The sequence below is a fragment of the Castor canadensis genome, chromosome 9 (genome assembly GCF_047511655.1).
Source record: "Castor canadensis chromosome 9, mCasCan1.hap1v2, whole genome shotgun sequence".
Taxonomy (NCBI): domain Eukaryota; kingdom Metazoa; phylum Chordata; class Mammalia; order Rodentia; family Castoridae; genus Castor; species Castor canadensis.
Window position 1 is genome coordinate 136187632 of NC_133394.1, and position 24016 is coordinate 136211647.

Genomic DNA, 24016 nt, shown 5'->3' on the forward strand with positions numbered 1-24016 from the left:
AACTGCTAAATTAATAAAAATTATCTTGTTTTCAAAACAAGGATGAGTTAACTATTTTGTTAGAATGAACTAAAAAAAAAAAATCTATGACCATTCTTGTCTTAAGAATGCTGAATCAATTTTAAGTGTCTTTAATTTTGTCTGTTTTGTGTGTGTCTTTCGAGGGTGGTCAGAGAAATGAGGATTAAATATATAAAACTAGTAGAAAACCACTTAATTGTGGGTATTTTAGTTTAAAGAACTGGAGAGACTGCTAATTTAGTTCAGTATTTTTGTTCATTCAAAATCTTTTAATGATAATGTATTCTCAGAGAAACAATGTAACAGTTTCTCGTTTCAGTTATTTGTTAGTGGTAACAGGTATGACCAAATTGAAGAAGTAACCTAACTAAAATGTAAAATACTGAAGCAACTAATATTTTTGATCAGCTGCTGCTGAAAATATTATACCTAGAAAACCGTGTATTTCTTAGAGCATCAGAGTCTGATATGCCTTTTGGAAGCTTTTGTTTTTGGTACTGGGGTTTGAACTCCACCTCTGCACTTGCTAGGCAGATGCTCTACCACTTGAGCTACTCCACCAGCCCCCTTTGGAAGCTTTGATGGGGACAAATCCTTGGCCTTTTAGCAGTGGATTCCTATTTAATGTGGTGGACATTTACATTTTTCCCACAATGAGAATCTGTTAGTGTCTAGATAATGGAACAGGGACGAATGTTGACATGACCACCCCTTTCCCGTTGGCTGCCCTTCAGTGAAGTACTGCTGCTGCTCTAGGTCCTGTTGAATTTGAGACTGGCAGTTGCTAAAATTGACTTTTAAGATGCTATCTAAGATGCTCCGTTGTGCATACTACTCCTGAGGGGTAAAGGATATGAGTACCAGAGTCAAGTACTAGGAGTTAATTTTGTTGACTTACACAAGCCAAATTTGAACTGATTTAAAAGATAAATTGTATCTACTTTTATCTGCATTTTGTAATTCAGATTGGCAGTTTGAATGATAGACTTTTCTTAGAATGTTTTTGGAAGCCAACATTTATTGAAAAGAATTTAAGTTGGATTTCTGTTTTCATTGCATAGAGAAATAATGATAAGACGGTTTATGCCGGTGAACATTTTGCTTGAGCAAAGTCTCAGTAGACCTTGCCCGCTCACGAGAATAACTATGTCATATCTGTTTTATACATGACTCCTAGGCACAGAGCACTCAGGTTATAAGTTTAAGTCATAAATGTTTCTTTGTCATTTGCCTAATGAATTTTGTTTTAAATTATTGGAATGAGGTAAAGTTATTTATGTTAAGCATACTTTATGCAGTCATAGTAGAATTATTTTAATTGTGAACTTATTGTATAGATTCCACAGTGGTGTGTGGAGTACATGCGATCGTTACCAGGACCCAAGAGAGGAGTTGCCTGTACTCAGCCCAGGAGAGTGGCTGCAATGAGTGTGGCTCAGAGAGTTGCTGATGAAATGGATGTGATGTTGGGGCAGGAAGTTGGTTACTCCATTCGATTTGAAGACTGCAGTAGTGCAAAAACCATTCTTAAGTAAGTATACTACATTTTTAAAAATGGACACTTTCTTTGATTGTAGTTTTCTGCTTCTAGTTAAGGAGTTTAGGTAGGTTTTAGTAACATGGTGCTGTATCTTAGGTCAGATGTTACTGATTATGTAAGTTGTGGGGTTTAGTAGATATTCTCTGAAATAGCACTTAAATGTGGAAGAAAAGTAAAAATAAATATTAGTAAAAGATAACTACTTTATGTGTGGGATGGGGTAGGATTTCCTTGGGGGAGAGGAGACTCATGTTAATTACATAGTTGTTGCTATGCATATATAATGAGCTAAGTGAGAAATAGTTTGTTCTGTGATGTACTCTTGATTCTTCTCGAGATCCCGGTTCCTCTTTATAGCTGTGGTGCACTTGACTGTATTGACCTGCTTTACAACTTTCAAGCTTACTTAATTTTTTTATCTTCATCTTTCAAGTTGCATTCATCATAAGTACTGATACATATTTCCTAATGGTCATGCTATCAAAAAGTTTATCAGTATTTGTGGAACATTTAAGACAATTTTAAAAATGATCTCTGTCATAATGGAATTTTAAAAAGACATTTTGCAACCAAATGTTATCTGGGAAGTGACACGAGTCTTTGGCAGTGATACCAATGTAGTGTAATAGGATAAATGATAGTCATCTGGTTTGACTTTAAAATTACAAAGTTTTTAAGTGTTTCAAATGCCTGTAGAGGTAGAATAGTATGAACACCACGTATTAATCACCCATCTTCAATCACGTCATTTTCGTTTCATTCATATGCCAGTGTTTTCCATTATTTTGAAGCAGATCTTAGATACTGTATAATTTCATCATTAAATATTTAGTGTGTACCTCTCAGGAAGTTTCTTAAAATATGAATATATCACAATTTAAAAAAAATTCTTTAATCAGCCAGGTATATTGGCGCATGGCCATAATCCCAGCACTCAGGAGGTGGAGGCAGGAGGATTACCTGAATGGGGTCTGCCTAGGTTACAGAATGAGACACTATCTCCAAAAACAAATAGAAAACCAAAAATCTTTATTCAAGATATTGATTCTTCAAGTTTCTTTTCCTAGTTCTTTGATATATATCTTTTCATTAGAACTTCATATTCAGTTTCCTATTTGACAGCAATTGTACTCTAAAATATTTAGGTCAGCTTTTTTTTATGACTTTATGAGGCGTGCTTATAGCTTAAACCTTAGATTTCATTGAATAAATCTTTAGATCATGCTACATTATTGATTTGTAATGGTCAGTCTTATGCATTTGTTTTGTTTTGTGGTACAGATTTGAAACCAGGGCTTTACTCTTGGAAAGCTGGCGCTCTATTGCTGAGCCACGCCTCCAGTCCATTTGCTCTGGTTACTTTGGGGATGGAGTCTCCTGAACTGTTTGCCCAGGCCATCCTCCCAATCAGACTACCAAAGTAACTAGGATTATAGGTGTGAGCCACTGGTGCCTGACAGAGATCATTTTTATTTATTTACTTTTTTTTTTTTTTAAGGGTACTGGGGTTTGAACCCAGGGCTTCTCGATTGCAAAGTGGTCTCTTTACCTTTTGAGTCACACCACTAGCAATTTTTTTTAGACTACTTTAGAATGTGAGTAATGTCAAGGATCTGAGGAAAATAAAGGGCAAATTTTACAAATCTTTAATGGGAATGTATTTCTGACATTTAATTGATTATTTACCGAAGTTTTCTTGGTAAGTTACAGTTATGTAGATAGTAGAACTTGGAAATTGGTGGGGTGGGGGGAGGGTGGGTATGTACTGTGGTAGTTGTAGTAGGAAGATTTTGGTTTAGTAGGGAGGAACAAGTAACTCAAATAGATGTGGTAGCTCATAGGTAAAGTATTTTGAACTTTGTGATGTTTTCTTATAAAGCAATTCCATTAGCTATTTTCATATAAAAATAAAATGCTTATGTATCCATTTGTGTATTCAGGGGAATGTTTAATTTTCACTAAAGAAAATAGCAAAGAAGAGTAACTTCTCATTTTTCTGCTGAAAGGATTCAAAATTTAGGCACGGTTCCAGAGTGCTTTAGCTAAATTAGTGTATTTTTAAATTGTCCCTATACAGATTTGGGGTCAAAAGATAGTTTCTTCCATATTTGGAATATTCATAAATAAATTCTTTGTTCTAATTCGGATATTGTGCTGTTGTCAAAGAACTGAATCTAGTCTGAGTTACTGTCCTTTGTTAACTCTTACTTCAGTGGCTAAACGATTGCAGTGGACAAGTTGCTGTGAATGGTCTTTATATTTTGTCCTTTCTGAAACGTTCTATTTTCCTGTTGCTGTTTTTGAATGGAAAGTATGGGGGGAAATTTTTGAAAAACAGTGAGGTAGCTAAAGAACAAACCAGTTAGTGAAAGATAATGTTGTCATATTTGTAACTAGTCAGTAAAAAATACTTCATTCATTTTGATGTGTGGGAGAAGATACTGGTGACATCCAACACTTTTGCAATTGGTTTTAGGAAACACTTTGTAATTGAAACTGCATAAATTTTAAGAAATCCATTTTTAAGTTTTTAAGTGAAATCCTGAATGGAAAGTAAAAGCCAGACGAGGGACTGGGATGCAGGATGAGAGTGTTCCAGGCAGATGGAACTGGAATTTGAACCCAGGTTTCTGCACTTATTCGACAAGTGCTCTACCACTTAGCCACACCTCCAGCCCATTTTGCTTTAGTTTATTTTTCAAATAGGGTCTGTGTACTTTCTTAGACCTCAGTCCTCCCATTTCTGCTTTTCCCCATTGTGAGGTTATAGGCACGGGCCAGCATTTTTTTTCCCCCACTTTTTTTTTCTTTAATCTGAAGGGGAAAATTACTGCTTTTCTTTTGAAGGTACTGTAGTTTATACATTCTTTAAGCATCTGACTGACTAGTATAAGCCACCATTTTCATGTCAAATTTTAAGATGTTAAGGACAAAGTACAGATGATCAAAGATGCCCTTTTTAAGCTCTCTTCCCTAATTGGGCCATAAAGTCTTTGGGAACAGGATTTGTGTCTGTACCTGTAGATTTTTTTGGTGTGTTTTTTAATCTGAGAAAGTTAATGTGGCAGCAGTTGTATAAAGTTTGTTACTACAATGTAGGATTTGGATGAATCTTTGGCATGATTGTGAGCAAAGGGTAGATTATTCATGAAAGGACATTTTCTCTTAACTTTTGTGAAGCAGGGTATAGTGATGGGGTGATGTAGTGTACATAATTCGCATTTTATTCTGAATCTTCTCCTTTTGGTATCTAATTTACTATAGATTTGGACTCTTACAAGGTTAAGACCCAATCTGAGATTAATTTATGAAACTATAGTTTTTTAGAGGGCACGGGTTTGTTGGCTCTGCTGTACTATCCTGAGGTGTTTATCTGATGCATAATTTGAAGGTAAGCTGCTAGAAAATCAAGAAAATATAAAGACAAGTCACTTGAAATCTGTAATTCAGAGATGGGTGAATGAACAGCATTGGGTTTTAGGGTGTGCTAAATTGCCCCTTGTAAAGCTTGAGGGAGATAAATTTTGAACAAACCAGCTAAAGGAGTGTTAATCTCAGAAAGGTTGAGAATTTATAGGCAAGAAGATGAAAGAAAATCCAAAAGTATTTAACAAGTCTGACCATAATACAGACACTGCTGCAGTAAGGCGTGAGTGGTATAGAAACTTTAGATTGACAGGATTACCAGGCATTGCTATAGCAGATTCCTTGGGGCCCCTGGAAGCAGGAGACTGAAACACTGACTGCCTAAAGACTACTTAGGAATTCCAGAGTGAGTGCCTAGTAAGGCACCCTGTTACAAAAGTAGGTGACTTGAAAACAAAAAGAGATCAGAGATCTCCAAGCAAAGTCTGTAGGGTGCCAAAGTCGCGTCCTAGCTCTGCTGCTTACAGTGTGATATTGGCTGTGTTAATTAACCTTTCTGTGCTTAGTGCTTTTTGAGAAAATGGAGCTGATAATATGTTGACACTCAGATTTGCCTAGAGAAAATTATAGTATTTTAGAACATGTGCCTTAGGTTATATGCAAATACTAGGCTATTATATTTGAGGCTTGAGCACCCATAGATTTTGATATCCGCTGGGGTGCCTGGAACCAATCTCTCAAGGATATTGAGGGGCAACTGTACTTGTTCTGGTTGTAAAACTAAGTGTGAGTAGAAAAATTATACATGCCTGAAACATCTCAGCATAAGATATATATATGTTGATCAGTTTGTTGATGCATCAGCACCTTTTTTTTTTTTTGATTGTGGACCTTTTGTTTAGAATTCCATTTTGCTATAGAGTAGAGTATATGGCTCTTAGGATGGAATTTGAACTTGGAATACAAAAATATATTGTTCTGGAATTCAAGAGAATTCAGTCTTGGAATTCTACGTTTCTAGACTTTTTCAGTATTGTTGAATTATCTCTCACATTTGGTAGGTTTATTTATTTATTTGTTTACTTTTATTTATTTATTTTTGAAGACAGGGTTCTTGTTTATAGCCCAGGCTGGTCTCTTACTTACTCTCCTGCTTCCCCCTTCCTCAGTAGTGGAATTGCAGTCAAGAAGTTTCCTATTTCAGTTGAAATTTTTATTGTAGTACATAAGGGAGGCAGGGACTTAACCAGTTTTGTCTTGCAACAATTTATGCGGTTCTTTAACCACTGCTTGTTTTATTTATTTATTTTGGTGGTACTGGAGATTGAACTCAGGGCCTCAGAATTACTAGGCAGGTGCTCTTGACAGTTGAGCCATGCCACCAGCCCTGTATTATATCTTTAATTCTCATAACTCCATGTGGTTCACTGTAAGTATTTTTTGTTTTTTGTTTTTTGTTTTTTTTTTTTTTCATTTTTCTTTTATTATTCATATGTGCATACAAGACTTGGTTCATTTACACTGTAAGTATTTGTAAAACTGTGCCTAGGAGATGAGAAAAGCATTAAATGTAAGCTGTGTGATGCATTTATAATAGATACCCTTTAAAGCAGATTTCCAAAATACAACTTTGATTTATCTGCTTATTTGGTTATGCTAGGAGAAAGCCTATGCTGTGGAAGGCAACCAAACTTTCACAGGATGGGAATAATACAACCTAACTGCCTTAATAAATACTTGTGCTGCTTTCACTTACACTGTACCATGGTCATCGCTTTAGAATAGTAATAGCAAGTTGCTTCATTCTTTTAAATGGCTGCCTGGTATTTATGATTATATCCTGGTTTATCTGGTGAATACTCAAATTTGTTTTTTTTTTTTTCTTATTAGAAACAGTTACTATTCTAAACACCCTCTTACAACCTTGCATGTGCATTCCTCCCATCCCCTATTCCCATCTGTGAAATTGATTTCCGACAAGTGACATTGATTGATTCAAAGGATATGTTCTCCATGGAGATTTTATTTACTATCCCCAGTAAGCATTTATTAAAATTTGGTATTTGTTCATATTCTTTCCCTGTCTTTCTATGGGTGGTTGAACTTTTTTCTTAATTATTTGTAGGAGTTCTTAACAAATAAGCACTTTGGATATCAAGTCGCAACTTTGAACCAGCTTATCAGTTTGTTTATTGACTTACTAGTACGTCATTAAGAAATTTATAATGGAGAAACTTCAATTTCACCTCTGAAGTTAACCACTTAAATGTCCAAGTTTTGCATCATACCCTACCTAAGATTGTTTTAAATAATTTAATCCATGTATTCTACTGTTGTGTTGTGAACATGTTTTTTCAACCTGAACACTTGTTGACTTAACTCCAAGGGTATTGTTGCTACATCAGGCATTTACATTGCTTAATCTGTCAAGTGTTTAACTTGATTACTATAAGCTAGGGTTGCTGGGCACGTCGTGGCTCATATCTGTAATCTGGAGGCAGAGATCAGGAGGATCTTCCCAGTTTGAAGCCAGCCCTGGGAAATAGTTGGAGAGACCCTATCTTTGGTGGGGGGGCGGGTTGCGCAGGAAACCATCACAATAAAGGGCTAGCAGAGTGGCTCAAGTGATAAAAGCAATTGCCTAGCAAGTGTAAGGCCCTGAGTTCAAACCTCAGTGGTAGAAAAAAAAATTATGCTAGGATTTCTTAAACTTTAGCAAATATCAGAATCACAAGCCTGTTAAGAGTACAGATTACCATTCCTCAAAACTCATTAATTATATCTGTGATGCCCAAGATTTGTAGTTGCCATCAGTTCCCAGGTGATGCTATTGACTGTTAGTGGCATTTTTGCTTACTAATTGATTATTGAACTTTATGGCTCAACCTCTCTCCCCCTTTCTTTTTTGGTGGTTCTTGGGTTTGAACTCAGGTCCTCATACTTGCTAGACAACTGTTCTCTACAACTTGAGCCATTCTGCTAGTCTTATGACTCCCCCTTTTAACCTGGGTAAATATTTAATAACTATTAAGAATGGGAGTGAAATATGACTTAGGTACAGGAAAAATGGCTATGTTTTGTGGACCACTTCTGTTTCTCCTATATGTTGGCTTTTTTGTTGTTGCTGCTTAATTTTTGAAAAAGCAAAAAAGTTTCATTTATTTAGCAGTATAAAATGTCATCATATGCTTTGTAGCGTTGTTCTTAGTGACCCAAAATGAACAGAAATTTATTCTCACAGTTCTAGAGGTTCAAAATCTATGTATTAACAGTTGGTTCCTTTTGGAGACTGAGGGAAGAGCCTTTCATGATTCAGGCAGTGGCTGGCAATGCCGCATATTGGCATGTAGCTTTGTAACTAGTCTGCCTCCATCTTTACACAACTTCTCCGTCTCGAATATCCACCCTTCCTCACTTCTTTTCATAAGTACATCTGTCATTGAATTTATGGCGTACCCTTAATCCATAATGGACCTCATCTGAAGTTTTTAGTCTTTTCAAGTTAGGTCACGTTCATAGATACCAGAGGTTAGTACTTTCACTAGCTACCTTTTTATTGTATGTGCACATACAATGTATTTGTTTATCACAATCTTTAAGGAGAGGGTGTACTAGCACAGGTTTGGGGATTAGTGGAGTGTATTACCTGGTTTTTGTAAGCTATATAACCTGCTTTGAGACTGGAAAAGTTAGCTGCTGTGATGTTTCTTTTTTTCCACTGGGAAAAAAAGGTTTATCCTTATTTTACAAGAGATTGTCGAAGTTTGAAAAATATTATTTTCCTTTAGTTTCTTTATTGTGCAGACAGCAAACCATATATAAATGATGATGCAGGAGATTTTAACTATAGCATCTTCTTGTAAGGATCACTCAATTTAACATAGAGGAAATACTAGGATTGGTCTCATCTAGAAGATAGGATTTGAGTTTAGTTGACCATTTAACTTAGCATTTCCAATACACTTAGTTGTTAATTAAGCACATATTTCCATTAACTAATTTGTGATATTCATAATTTACCACTTGTAACTTTCCATTTCTTATACGACTGTAAAACAATGGCTTACTTGGTCAGCTTTGCTTTTGAATGCTTCCAGATTGTTGTGGGTGCCTGAAGCTCAAGAGTATGAAGCTAATCACAACATAAAAAGGGGACTTCTTAAGAGAGTTTTTAGAGGTTTTCAATTTGAAATACATCATTTTGTCTGTTTAGTCACTTTTTTCATAGTTTTAATTTCCAAAATTGAGGTTTAGCTTATCATTGGAGGTCTTGTAATTGGTAGCAGTTTAGTTATTGTCACTGCCTGTAAATGCTTGAACTTAATCTAGCCATACATAATTGTCACTTAAAATAAGCTATGTGAATTGTTGTAATTACACATACTGAACTTACATACTAATTAAAATGCCTCCAGAAATAGTACATTAGGACTATTAGGATTGCAATGAGTAGTTAGTATCCAGAAAGGCTAAAAGACAGAGTATGGGGTGTAAGTTTGATAGTATTTGAGCAAATACTATAAACCTTTTTTTCCCCTACGGAGTCATAAAGGGATTTCTGTTGAAGCTGAGAAAGTTACCCACAAGTAGATTGTTTTGCCAGAGATAATGTGCAAGAGGATTGTCTAGCTTATCTGAATGCAGGTACGGTCAAATGACCTCAAATACATCAAAGAAATTCCAAAGCAACTAGGGGCTGCAGTGTTGCTGATTCATGCTGGAGTGTTAAGACATTGAGTCATAGTTTAATTGGCAGCATGGTCTTACATAAAAAAATATTAAAGTTAGTACTGTTGTTGATTGAGAAATGGTCGTGGTTTTTCTTTTTTTAAAAAAAAACACCCAAAACTAGAAACATAAAAAATACATAAATGGAATGAAGGTGGACTACTTGCCAGAATTTTATTCAATTTAGAATTGTTAGGTGAGATAGAAGAGAAAACAGTATTAGGTTGCTGAACTTACTTCTCCAAATGATGGCATTAGCTAAAAATACCAAGTTGGTCCATGAAAGATTAAGTTAGACTAATCATGAAAAAGAGCCAAAACGAAGTCATAAATGATGACTTAAGATTTTTATACCACTTTTAAATCTGTGAATAAGATAATGGATTTTTATTTAACCGAATGAACTGTGACTTCAGCATTTAAATGTGTACTGTGTGTTTCTGTCTAGGTGCCAAAGGAAGATAGTTGTCCTGTATTAGTCAGCACTAGCCAGAGTGGAATGAAAGGAGATGACTGACCCACACAGTGTTCTAAAACCACCCTTGATACTGATTATACATGGTTCCTCCTTGGTGGCTGGATTCCATATTAACTACCTTCTCTTAACCCATTTCTAAGCCTGGTTTCCCTCTCTTTGGTTCATTGGTCAATCTGCTCTTTTATCTTGCACTTACACATCAACGTTTCCATAATGCTGATACCGTCCCTCAGTGCCTGAGGTTTTATGAATGAATTCTTTTTTGTGCTTCTTTAGGGTCATTTCATTATTGGTGGGGACTGAGGAGACTTGGTAGACTCTGTATCAGCCCTTTTAAACCAAGAACCTGTCTTAATTTAGGAATTACCAGGGTTTCCTTTCCTTTCCTTTTTTTTTTTTTTTTTTGTGTGTATTTGCCCATGGTAGCATTTGAGTGGTTTGATGACGTGAAGCAACATAAGGTTTTATTGATTTTTGTTTTGGAGGTTGGATATTTGTATCTTAGTTTTTTGGGTTTTTTTGTAATTATTTAATGGCAAATTTTGTTAAGGGTTTTGTGAAACCACGTGTTCATATTTCATAATCAGGAATGTCTTGTTTCTCAGTAGATTGCAGTATTTGACAAGATTCTTAAATGTGTTTGGTGTATATTCTTAGAAATTTTTCTTGAAGCTTAAATTTACATTTGATTATGAAGCAATAGTACATTTGCCTTGGGCAGAAATTTAATGTCTTTACCTTTCATTTTTATGTCATGAAGTTTAGTTTCAAAGTGATTTAAATGAACCTTGACCAACTTGTTCATTATGAATATAGGTATATGACTGATGGCATGCTACTTCGTGAAGCTATGAATGATCCTCTCCTGGAGCGTTACGGTGTAATAATTCTTGATGAGGCTCATGAAAGAACACTGGCTACAGATATTCTCATGGGTGTTCTGAAGGAGGTTGTAAGACAGAGATCAGATTTAAAGGTGAAGTAATTTACCCATTTAATTCATGTGTATGCATAAAAAATGTGGGAGGACATTGATCACTCATCAGTTACTTTAAAAAGAAAAAAAAGCCTATTTAAAAAAAGAAAAAAAAAGCATCCAAGAACTTACATTGCTTGTTTCTGGTACAAAGACAAACCTTTCTTTAAGGACCCATTTCCTTATTTACATAGGGAGGGCATCTGCATAGTCACGTGGCTGTGTACCTGAAAAACCATTTTTTTGCTGTGACTTTCTGTGGCAGTATAGAAGACGCTTGCTTACTTTAGGAATTTTTTTAAGTGTTCACTAAAGATGATTAAGAAGGGAGAAAATTTACATATGATCTACTGGTTATATTCTGCCTTCCTGTTTTTCCCCTGTGAAAGTTGTTTTAATAAATGTAGCAGTAATTACTGCATTTTAATGTTGTCTTTTACCAGTCCTTTCACTTAGTTCTATAAATTTTGGTTTTTAAGGTATTGTTTCACAAAGATAATGTAGTTCACTTATTGGATATCTCTATAAATATGTTAAAATGTAAGCAACTTTACTGCAGCTCATTCTTTTGGTATTTTTTAATGTTTATTTAAAGACCTGCACTCTGTAACTAATATATGTATATAAAACAGTAACTGCATAGTGCTTTTTTCTTTGAGACTTTGTGAAAACCCTTTAAAAAAAGACAACTTTAAAGTATTTTGCTGTTTCCTTCCAGGTTATAGTTATGAGCGCTACTCTAGATGCAGGAAAATTCCAGATTTACTTTGACAACTGCCCTCTCTTGACTATTCCGGGCCGTACACATCCTGTTGAGATCTTTTATACTCCAGAACCAGAGAGAGATTATCTTGAAGCAGCAATTCGAACAGTGATCCAGATTCATATGTGTGAGGAGGAGGAGGGAGATCTTCTCCTTTTTTTAACCGGTCAAGAGGTATCATTTATTTCCTGTATTTTTTAGCCTGTGTTATGTTACTTCTACTAAATAACAGCTTTAAACTTAAGAACTTGGCAATTATTAACCATAGGCATATATTAACTTTTTTTTCTTACCTTGATGGTTTAAGTTTTTCTTTAACATGATTGTATTAATATACTAAATATGTAACCTCCCCCCCCCTTTCCATATACTCTTAAGAATACCTTTTTAAACCACTGGTGTTTATGTTACAGGTCATTAGCCTAAGACTTCTAAATGCTTTTAGAATTGAATTTATGGCAATTGTAGCAACTTAGCGACCCAGCTCGTAATTGGTATTTACTAAGTCATAGTTTACATCATAGCTGCTTTGAAATCAGGAAGTCCTTGCTAGTTATTGCTTGTGAGTGAACTTGGATGGCCATCTGTCATCAGAACATTCTTCTCTTTTGTCTTCCATGTTCTCATTGAGGATTAGAAGGACAAGATATCTATATTTTATTCTCAGGTGTAGCATTTTTCTAAACTTTTTCAACTGGGTGTTTAGAGGTATGCTGTGAAATTCATGAGTGGTTAAGTTCAGGAGAAACTATTTGAATGAAATAAGGCTTTAGAAAACCTTTTCACTAAAGAGTTAGAGCTTTTCAGTGGGCTTTGAGTTACCTAGTATCTGGTTCTGAAACTAATACACGTGCCGATCACTTGGAAAATTTGGAGATTGTTATCCAGTGGGACATAATGGATCCTGAGAGTCTGCCTTTCTAGTAAACATCCTTGCAGTGGCAGTGTTCCTCAGTGCTGAGTGGCAATGTTCTAGAGCAGTGCTGTGCAGATCATTTTGTTGTAAATACTCTGCATCTATGCTCTTGACTCTGATAACCACTAAGAAACCTAAGACTTTTGAACATTGAAAACTGGCTAGTGTTGAAGAGGGACTAAATTTTTAATTTTCTAGGATATGTGTGCTTACCCATTTATTTTTGTTTTTGCATGGCTCACTGGCTAAGAATTGCTATTACATTTTTAAAGGGTTATAAATTGGAAAAAAATACAAAATTGAGGTGGTAGATGGATGGAAGACTAATAACATTTCTTGACATCCTTTGCAGTAAAAGCTCTGACTCCTGCTCTAGGACATTTTCTTCTCAGGTATGGTCTGTATATTGCCTGCCTGAGGGAAGAAAATTTGCTAAAACAAAGCAAGTTCTTCTCTCTGTTCCAGCTTGGTGAAACAGATGAAATTTGAGGATGAAATATAGGTAGCTGCATTTTCTAAAATGTTCCTTGTGCCATTTTTATATCCCTTTGGTTTAAGGGTCACTTCCAGGAAAATTTTTTAGCTAGAATGATGCAGATGGTATATTAGTGACACCATAAAAACTGTTGTGGGAAATTGCTCTTTTGTCAGAAGGGAAAGGTCTGCATTATGACTGCCTCCTGATGCCAGAATATGAATTCTTTGTGTTGAGATCCTACAGAGGTGTTAATGCACCCATTAATGATACTTGAGCAAATGCCATTGAGTTACGAGCTATAGGCATTGAATAATTTCTTTATCCTTGGCTTTCTTTGGGATTGTCCTTAACAATTTATGATTTGTTCCTTATTAGGCCATGTTTTCTTTTCTACGCAGCAAGGTTTTCAACTTCACTATTATGTTGTCAGCTGGTTAATTTTTATTGTGGAATTACAGGATATCTATCAGCATTCCTAACCTCTACCAATTAATTACACGTAGTAATACTTCCTTCTTTGGTTTTAACAACCAAAGATGTTTGTAGACATTGCCAGATGTCCTCCAGGGGAGTGCAAAGTCATTGCCTGTAGAGAATCATACTTGTTCTTTGGAAAACAAGGTGTGTTGTGAATTTACTTTTCCAGATGAACAAAGTTAACCTTTTCTGGTACTAATCATACTTTTTAAGCATTTAGAATGGAAAGTTTCCATAACATTTTTAGAAGCAAGAATACCAAGCGCTTTTTTGATGGCATATAAAAAGACATTTGTTCTGTAACAGTGATGAAGCTGTTGAGGTATTCATTTTGTCCTCTTGTGTATGCTCTCTAGTTTCTTACTTCTTACAAAATACATAGTGTATTTTCTTTCCTTAAATAACTGTTTAAAGTACTTAGTGTGCTTAGATAACCAAGCACATTCGAGTGCTGTCTCATCTGAGAGGCTCATGGTAAGGAACTGCAAGGCTTTTCTCTGAGTTACCTTCTTGTTTTGGCAACTCTGAATCCCAGAGCTGGGGAAAGGAGGGCTGTAAGCTCCGTGATTTTCAGATGTGTGTTGTATGTAGTATGTTTTTCATGAAACACAGTGCTACTGTACTTGTCAGCTGTTTTCGTGTTTACTATTACATTTTTAAAGTTCTCTTTAGGTGTTCTTCCTATTCTTGAATTTGAAGTCTGGGGAGGTCCATTTTGCATAGCTATCAATTGTATTTAATAAAGCTGGCCTAAAGATAAGCAGAATATTACCGTTCTTCCTCTTTTTGTGAAACTTTAATTTTTACTTGGTAAATTAAATGATAGTTTCTAAGAAATCAGTACTCTTCATGTATTTGAATAGCCTCCATAGAATACAGTAAAGTCATCAAATTTAAATAATGGTGCTTCTCTTCATCAGTTTAGTTTGAGAGGAAGGGAGCCCAGTTGAAGTTTGTGAAAGTGGGATAGGTTTCAATCTAGATGTTGCTACATTATTTTAATGTGTAAAATATGGATCTGCAATTTAAATTAAATGTCAGGTAGAAGACCTTAGGGAAGCTGCATTACTGAATTACAGTAGGAGTCATTAAAATGCCAGTTGTTTATAAGTGGGTGCTTGAAAAGGCTGAGACCCCACATTGCTTAAGCAACACAGTCTCTTATCTTTAATTATGCTTTGTAGAATGCATTTTAAATGCAGTGAGTTTGTATAAGTAAGGTCCAAATCAATTTGCTTACATATATTGATAAATTTTGGAACTGAAAGTCTTTCTTGAAATCAGAAACTCCTAAACTTCTGTGTTACTTCATGACACACAAGTAGTTGGCTGTGGATTAGAAAGTGAGTCTTCCATTTCTCTCTCGTATCTGTTTGTGTTTATATTATGATGAATAGAGATGAGTTTTGTGATATTCTGAACTGATAGTGTTGACTTTGAGGAAGGTTGAGGGAATTTATTTTTTTATTTCATTCCAGACAGAGTCTCATTATACCCCAGGCTGGCTGTTATTTCTGATCCTCTTAGCTCAGCCTCTCTGAGTTCTGGAATTAGAGGCATATGCCACAATGTCCAATGTAAAGGCAAAATTTTACTGCAAAAATTTTCGATTCTGTATGACCTTGTTTATATAAAATAACTGGTATCCTTCTCCCCTTTTCTCCCCCCTCAAAGGCCTTCACATGTGTCAGGCAAGCACTGTTCCACTGAGCCAATTGTGGGGTCTTATTTCTCCTCCATGCTTTGCAGGTTGTCTTTATATTTGTAGCACTCAGTTATTTTGGTTGAGTTAACTTACCTGCCTAGTACATTGGATAGTCTTTTACTTTCTGGTAAAGTAATTATCACTGTAAAATATTGTAATCTTAAAGCAAATGTATGACTTGGCATTTAATTTTTTAATATATGCAAGGTAGGTGACATTTGACCATTTTCTAGTGTATATGTAGCAAAATTGCAAATGATCTGAATATTGGAAATCTGACTTTGTAATTACGTTCAAAACTCTTTTTAAGCCCTTAAAAAAAGATCTTAATTTTGAATTTGCATGCCAGCAGGGGGCATTCTAATTTAAATCCAGTATTTGAAAGCATTTTTTTCTAGAAATAATTGTTAACTTTGTTGGTATTTTTTTCTTTTGATGAATAAATTCTATTTGTAGTTTACTCTGTAAACTTGAGATCTCAATGAAAGCTATTAACATTAGATTCTTTTCTTTTTTTCTCTTTTGTTTTAAACTCATGTTAGGTAGGCGCTCTGCCACTTGAGCCATGTACCCAGCCCCTTTTTGCTTTAATTTCTTTTTCAGGTAGTCTCAAGTTTTTTGCCCAGGGCTGGTCCTGGGCTGCCACAGGATTTTGATAATTTTTTGCTTCAGCTGACCTCTCTGCCTTTGAAGTAGCTGGAATTACAGTTATACACAATCACATCCAACCCAACATTGGACTCTGAACAGTAATTTTCTTGTTACAGTTTTCAAGACAAATAACCTTGTATTATTCAAGAAAATAGTAGTACGGGAAAATATTTTTGTTCTTAACTGCATCTTAGTTGCACTTTGATTTAAGATGATTATAAGGAAAATCTAGTTCGACACAAAATCAGTTTACTTGCAATTTCCTCTCCCCTCCTGTAGCAGTCTGCCTTTTGAATAAAAGATACTCTGTTATCTTCTACTTTCCTGACCATTCCCGCCTTTTAATTGAGATGTGGTCTCAGGAGCTTCTTACTCCCACTTTTTTTTTTTTTTTTTTCCTTTTTTCTTTTTGAAGTACTGAGGCTTGAACTCACTCAGGGCCTATACCTTGAACTACTCCGCATGTTCTTTTTTGTGATGGGCTTTTTGAGATAGGGTCTTGTGAGCTGGCTTCGAACCACAATCCTCCTGATCTCTGCCTCCTCAGTAGCTAGGAATACAGGCTTGAACAACCAGTGCCCAGCACCAGTCTTCATTTTTAAGTTCCTTTGCTATTCCATCTCAGTATTTATTGTGTCTCCTCTCTAAACTTGGATTTGAATGCTGGAATAGTTTCCTGTGGTAGGGAACAATTTGAAATTAGCTGCTAAGATATTTGGGTTAGCACCTATGTTGATACTGTAAAGATGTTTGTTCTCATTAGCACAATGAAGCAAATCTTCCATATAATTGCATTAGTGATACGTGACATTAAAGCCTAATTGGCTTATTTAAAACATCTAGCACATCAGTTTCTTTTTGATTGTGAAAATTGAAAAGGTCATGAGTACAGTTAAATATTCCTGGGTGAGAAATTTCAATTTTAGTACAATTTGTTGAGAATTAATTTGAAAACCTGACTCTTCAAAAAAAAGGATTGTAGGGAAAAGAAAAAGAAGAGGTTGTGGCATGTAAATAAGAGAGTTAGATATTCAGTTGAACACAGAATTCAAAAGCTTTTGGGTAGTTTTAGAAATTCCATCGTAATTTATCAAGTTAAGTTGCTAAACAAAGTAGGGTATCCATGAATTGAAATCAGATTGCATATGTAACATAAACTGCAAAGAAGATTATGCTAAATACTTAGTGTTTCAGTATTTTTATTTTCAGATGCAAACTTTTTTATTTTTTAGGAAATTGATGAGGCTTGTAAGAGAATAAAGCGTGAGGTTGATGATTTGGGCCCTGAAGTTGGTGACATTAAAATCATTCCATTGTACTCCACACTTCCACCCCAGCAGCAGCAACGCATTTTTGAGCCTCCACCTCCAAAAAAACAAAATGGAGCAATTGGAAGAAAGGTAACACTAGAGATATACTCTATAAACCTTTGATTAATACTGAAAGAATTGTACAATACAAGATACCAAAGTATGTTCAGTTATGAAGAGCTTAAGTTGTGGGTGATTGTGATTTGGATTGTACACCACAAGTAGTCTGCAAAGGTAAATAGAAAAAACGTATTGGAGTTGCACATATCATGACCCTTACGGAAGAAGAGGTACTGCAGTTTTTCCTTAGCAAATGAAAGGTTGGCTTGGGTGAGTCAGAGGGAAGATGGCCAAGTGCTGTGATGTTCTCCTGTTAAAGCTGTTGATAGTGCTTTGATTTCTTGCTAGGATTTTCTTTAAGTTTTCACATCTATATCTATAGGTGTAAAAAGTTGACTCTGCACAGCGCTCCAGTTACGAGCACTAAGCACACTGAGTAAATATGTAGGTTCCTTGAAGGCAAGAATTACCGTGGGTTCTGTTGATAGGGAGCTGTTCTTGGCCCGGAAAAACAAACAACCCTCTTTGAGGAGGCACTTTGGGAGAATGGAAGATCCAAATACCAGTTTGAAACAGAGCATCTGGTTTTTTTGTTCAGTTTTTAAGAGTTGAAGGTTTTAGTAGGTTATTTGAAAAAAAGATGCACTGACTTAAATGGTTTGAAAACTACTTGTAATGATAGATTCAACTTGATTTTTAAACATATTACCTGCATGTGAATTTTGGTAAGATTATTAAATCTTTGGTCTTTATCACTTTGGAAAATGATTGTCAAGGGTTAAGCATGATGTATTCAAGGAATTAACAAGTAGGGTCTGGTAATTGTTACACATTTCTTTAGTTTTATCATACAGAAAAAAAGGCTCACTTGAAATTCTGCTCCTAATTTACTTGTCAAAATTAGATCTGTTGTTTCCTATATTTAGGATTAATAGACTCAACTTTTTTGCCACCTATTCCAGTCTCTTTACTAATGTTTTCAATGATGACTGAATTATAGATTAAAAAGAAACATTCAACAAAAGTGATAGAAAAAATAAGCTTAGGGTTTTTTTTTTAATAGATTCTCAAGTGTGTAAATTTGATTTTTTTATTGAATAATATCTTTAGTGTGTTTAACTTCTCTAGGACTTGTTAAATGTTTCTTTTGTATTGTGCATGTTGAACTTTGGGGAAAACGTCATTTTACTGGACGTTTCATTTCTCTGTAGTTTTTAATTCAATGCCACATCAGTGTATGTGTGTGTATTAGTTGTAGGAGTAGTAGCTTTCTAAGCATTTCTATAGTAAAGAGAAAGTAATACATTCTTTAGGCAGAGCTTAAAGACTTCATTTGTTGGGAAATTATGTGTACTGTGTATATCTATACTTGTTTTATTTAGTCATTGGGTGAAATTGGTGTATAGCCTTATTTGTTAATATGTTCATGTAGTTCTCATTCTGTTGAGATCGTTTGATAAGTATGGGCCCACTGTTCTAAAATTTCATGTTTGAGCTCTGTTAGTTATGAGTGTGTTGGAAATTTAGATTCAGTCTGGTGTCAGTCCAACACAGTACATTTTGTAGAATCCATGTGTCTGTCCTATGGACTAGAATGATTTTTTTTTTCTTTTTAGTGTTTTTGTCTTACTGAAAATTACTTAGTAATGGCTAGATGCTCAAATACGGGACCCTCATTCTGGGTTTTTCATTTAAAATGGAGGGCCACAACACCATTTGATGGTGTTGCATTTAGTTAATATATGTCTTTAGCATGAGTTAGTTTCAAAAGGTTGAGAAGACAACTGTTGTCACAGCCTTCCTAGATGATCTCAGGGAGTAAGGGAGCGCTTTGTTGGCAGTTGGTATATCAGAATATGGGAAAAGTACTCTGAGGTTCACAATGTCTTGCACATAGTGAAGATTTTCATAGAAGAAGATCTGCATATCAAGTCATGCATTTACAGTGTAGGGCAAGGGCAGCTGTCTGGGCTGAGATCGGGGTGCTAGCTGAAACGATAAGATAGGTGAAGCATGCTCTGTACAGGGACTAGCAGGCAGGGTGAACAGGTGACTTACAGGCCTATTTAGAGCATGGATGGGGGCATATAAGGGAATGTGAGGAAGAAGGAGGGGTGAGAATTAAGTACACTCTTGTTATATGGGGGAAAGGTGGTGGGTGCTGGAATAGGAAGAACTGCTATTCAATTGCTGTTTTCTGTTTTTGTTAGGATGCTGCAACTTATATATGGTGTCCAATTTACTTCTAGAAAATCGAAAGGTCTAATGGCCAAGGCTTGATTCTGTTGTCACTAAACAAGTATTATGCCAGTTCCTAGACTAAAACTTTGAGAAGTGTTAACTGTTACTGATTATGATACTGACAATTAACTTAAAAATTCCATAAGAACATTTAGAGGTCTCTACCTTGTACTGTGAAAAAGAGTTATCATTTCACTAATTTGTTTACTCTTGTTTGTAATACAAGGGTAATGGCTAGTATACCACAGATAAACATGTCGAAAGTTTCTGAATAGAATATTTGACTTTCTTAAGGCAGTGTCTTATTTGTTGTCTTCTGTTGATGGAAAGTAGATTCTATCAACCCAATAGCCTTTCAGTGTTAAGTTTTATGGGCATTTGGAATGGCTACTTAAGTAGCATTCCTTTTACAAATAGTTAACTGTTCTTTTAGTAGGCTTTTAAAATAGCATTTTGAGTTTTTAGCAACTGAGAAAGGTTGAGAATGTTGTACATGTGTTTATATGAAGAACTTTTACCTGTTTTAATACTTTTTGAAGTTTTATGTATTTGAGCTAAAACCTATAGTAGCTTTTGTTTTGTTTTTACATGGATGAAATGTTTACTCCTCTGGCCCTCTTTTGACTAATACTTAAAATTGCTGTTTTCTAGATTTGATGTTAACTAAAATCTAACATTAGTTCTTTGATTTAAAATAGTTTTCATGAATTTTTGTCCATACAAATAGCTAGGGTTTTGGTGACTTTTAATATAGTTCAAAATGCAGATTGACCACTAATTAAGGGAATTGGCTCTTGTGAAGATAGTTTTATGGTTTTGAAGAGAGACTTGATAGTGTACAAACAAGTAAACTAATGTCTTTGAGAGAACCGCAGAGTTCACTGGGGACTAAAAGTCCAAACTAGTTTAACTTAAACACATCATTGTAGCCAAACAGTATTCAAGTACTCTTTGAGTTCTACTTCGAAGTGGAATTATTGAACTAAATCAAAATGATGACTTCCTTTACAAGTCAGGTTATTGAGTGGCAACTTTACTCTTAGCACATTCTGACAGTGATGCAAAATGCTTACCGTTGGGTTTGTTTAGGAGTTATATACACCTGAGGTAGTTTCATAGTCAGTGAGATTTTAACACTTTGAAAAACTCTTAGAACACTTACTGCAAAGTTAACCGTTCAGAAAGCTTATATCAGTTACGTAGGTTTTCAGTGGTCCTATGTAAGTCCGTTGGCCAATACAGAATCACTTTGGTACTGACTTTACCAATATTTTAGGTCTGAGGCCCAAACTCCTAGGTTTCATTTTAGGTCACCCAATACACAAAGTACAAAAGACAAGTAATAATGAAGGGTAGAGAAAGGAATTTCATTACACAGCACAGCCTTGGGAAGAATAAAAGCATTTTAAACCATCTTTAGCCATGTGATTTACTTTAATTAGGAGAAGAATTGAGGGCAGGGTTGAGAGGTATGTATTGTTAACAGTCCCTGCCGTGGGTGTGTTCCCAGTGGGCATAGGCAGGTGGCTCATTGTTTCAGGATTGGTCAGTTGGGACCTTATTGAAGTAAGACTCATTAATGCCTGGCTGTGGGTCAGGTCCTTCTGGATTCTAAGACGTCTGCAGTGGCTGCTGGCTAGAATGGCTCAGAGCAAAGGGTACAGATGCATAATGGAGACTGGGATGCCATTTACATCAAGAACATGCTTAGTGCTTGCTTGTATTATGTATAAGTATAGGGTTTATTTAGCCTGAGCTCCTTAGCTAGTATTTTTCCAGCATTAGAATCTGCAGAAGAAATAACTCTCTTAAATTTAACAATGTATTATATGAATTTTTGCCCTTTTTGTCCCCATACCTACCTCTCATGGTTTCAGAACCTGTCCTTTTTGTTATGGTGGTATAGGTATTAATAATTATATCTGTATAGAAGATCAGTCCTACTTTCTTTTAAAAAATGTGTTACTTTAAAACTTTTCAGTTTTTTAGTCCTTGGGAAAAGCCCCCAAATCATACTCTAGGGAGTCACTTAATACTCATTTTAGAGTTTGATATTTGTCTGGAAATAGATATCAATGATGACCTCGAGCCTGCTACTTTATTAGCAAGATCATCTAATAAAAACTTGGAGAATCACACACACAACACACATGGACTTACAAATGAAATTTATTAACTATATTTTAAAACAGTCCTCCGCCCCTTTTGTCCACAGGTTTGTTTTCCTTGGTTTCAGTCAGCCATGGACTTAAAAATGAGATGAACAATTCCACAAATAAATAATCCATAATTATGCACTATATTGAGTAGCCTGATGAGAGAGCAAAGGCACTGTCTAGCTCTGCTCCACTCAACCCGGAATATGAATCATCCCTTTATCCATTGTGTCCAGTGTGTATATGCTCACAGCCATTAGTCATTTAGTTATCAGATTGACTGTTACAGTAACTGGAGTGCTTGTGTTCAAGTTACCCTTATTTCACTTAATAATTAATGATAACTCCAAAATATAAGAGTAGTGATGCTGGCAATTTGATTGTAGCGTAGGTTTTTTTCTTTTTTCCCTTTTGGCAGTGCTAGGGATTGAACTCAAAAGCTTTGTGCATGCTAGACAAGCACATTACCACTGAACTACATTCGTAGCTCTTGTGTTTTTCAGGCAGTCTCCCTATGTAAACCATGTTGGTCTTGAACTTTTTAGGGTTTTGATACGTAAATAATTCTGAATGCCTAGTAGATTCTAAGTTACTGCCAGTGTTTTGAGAGATCTCCTTCTCAGTAGGTATGAAGTCAAAATGAAACTGTTAGTATTAAGTAAAATAGTGGAACAAAAGGCTGTAATTCCTTTCATCGCTTACATACACCAATAGCCAATTTTGTGCACATGCTGCCCTTGTCTAAGCAGATCCTTCAGTGGCTGTACTCTTCCCTTCTCTTGTGAGTAGATTTCACTAATCTTCAAGAACTATTCTAGGTGCCATTTTCTCGGTAAAGCCTTTTTTGTCTTCACTGTGGAAAATAAGACACTTTTTAAATCTCACAGCGTATCTTTGGTGTCATTTATACTTCATATCTGTGTCAAATCTTTCCTTACAGACTGAAAGTTTTAAGAGCTGGCTCCATCTGATGCATTTGATCAACTGCTTGCATATATGCATCTCCAACTGAATGTCCATACTCTGTTACTAAAAATCAGATGTTCTAGGTAAAAATAATGTGGTTAAGTGATAATTTTCAGTGTAATAGCTTAGCTGTGAGCTATATTTAAACTTACAGTTTTTAAGTTTACTTAGTGTTAAAGCACTTTGCCATTGGAGAGAGATCTTTTTTCTAAGGTTTATTTACTGGTTCAAAAATCCTTGTGTAAGTGAAAATTGGTGGCTAGTCTTCAATATGAATGTTAATTTTTCTTGATGTGTAATAGTTTTGTATGCGCTTTATTTCTAAACAGGTAGTTGTGTCAACTAATATTGCAGAGACATCTTTGACAATAGATGGTGTAGTATTTGTGATTGATCCTGGATTTGCAAAACAAAAGGTACATATTTTAGTGCTTTCGTTCAAGACATTATGTTAGTGCAGGTATGACTATTTTACTACCTGTCCATCTGATAGGCTAAAATTTCTCTTTTTCTGGATTATTTTCCTATTTTGTTTAATTTTTAGATTTCTGTCTTTATAATAACTTCCATCCTTCCATGCCATAGTTAAGGATTTTGCTTAAAAAAAGCCCTGCAGCTTCAACATCTGATGTTAAAGTAGACTCAAGAAAATTATTTTGAATTTAGCCTGTAAGAAATTACATGCTTTCAGTTTAGTGGAAAAGTTTTCCATTAGAACATTTGTAGGAATGTAGTCAGCTGATCAAAAGATGTTTTAAGAAATAAAACAAGATATCTAAGCAGCCACTTGATTTGGCAAAAGTTTGTGTCCATCACTGCTAAACTAAAGGTGTAACATACCATCTTCAACTAGTGTGCACAGGACACAGAAGGCAAGTGACTTTCTACAGGAAGTACACTTGTGTTATTTTTATTACTGTCCCATTCTTAAGTGAGCATTCAGTCCAAAATACCCACTACCAGCACAATATAAGACACACCAATGCAACTCAAAGAAGGTAAGGGTGGTGATGTGGGATGCCGAGGAAAGTAGCAGCCAAGATTGAACATGAAACACTGCCTTAATTTCTGAGAGCCCGCTAGAACTGAAAGCATGTAATTTCTTACAGGCTAAATTCAAAATAATTTTCTTGAGCCAACTTTAACATCAGATGTTGAAACTGCAGGTTTCTTTTTAAGCAAAA

The 24016-nt window shown here is 35.4% G+C and overlaps 1 protein-coding gene across 1 annotated transcript in view; it reads left to right on the plus strand.

Moving 5' to 3' along the window:
- The window catches only part of Dhx15 (DEAH-box helicase 15), a 47544-nt gene that overhangs the window by 9898 nt on the left and 13630 nt on the right, over positions 1–24016 (plus strand). Inside the window, exons 3-7 of the mRNA XM_020181997.2 lie at positions 1359–1552; positions 10950–11109; positions 11828–12046; positions 17332–17499; positions 23162–23248. Of these exons, the coding sequence (XP_020037586.1) occupies positions 1359–1552; positions 10950–11109; positions 11828–12046; positions 17332–17499; positions 23162–23248 (828 nt within the window). The remainder of the gene's footprint in view (positions 1–1358; positions 1553–10949; positions 11110–11827; positions 12047–17331; positions 17500–23161; positions 23249–24016) is intronic.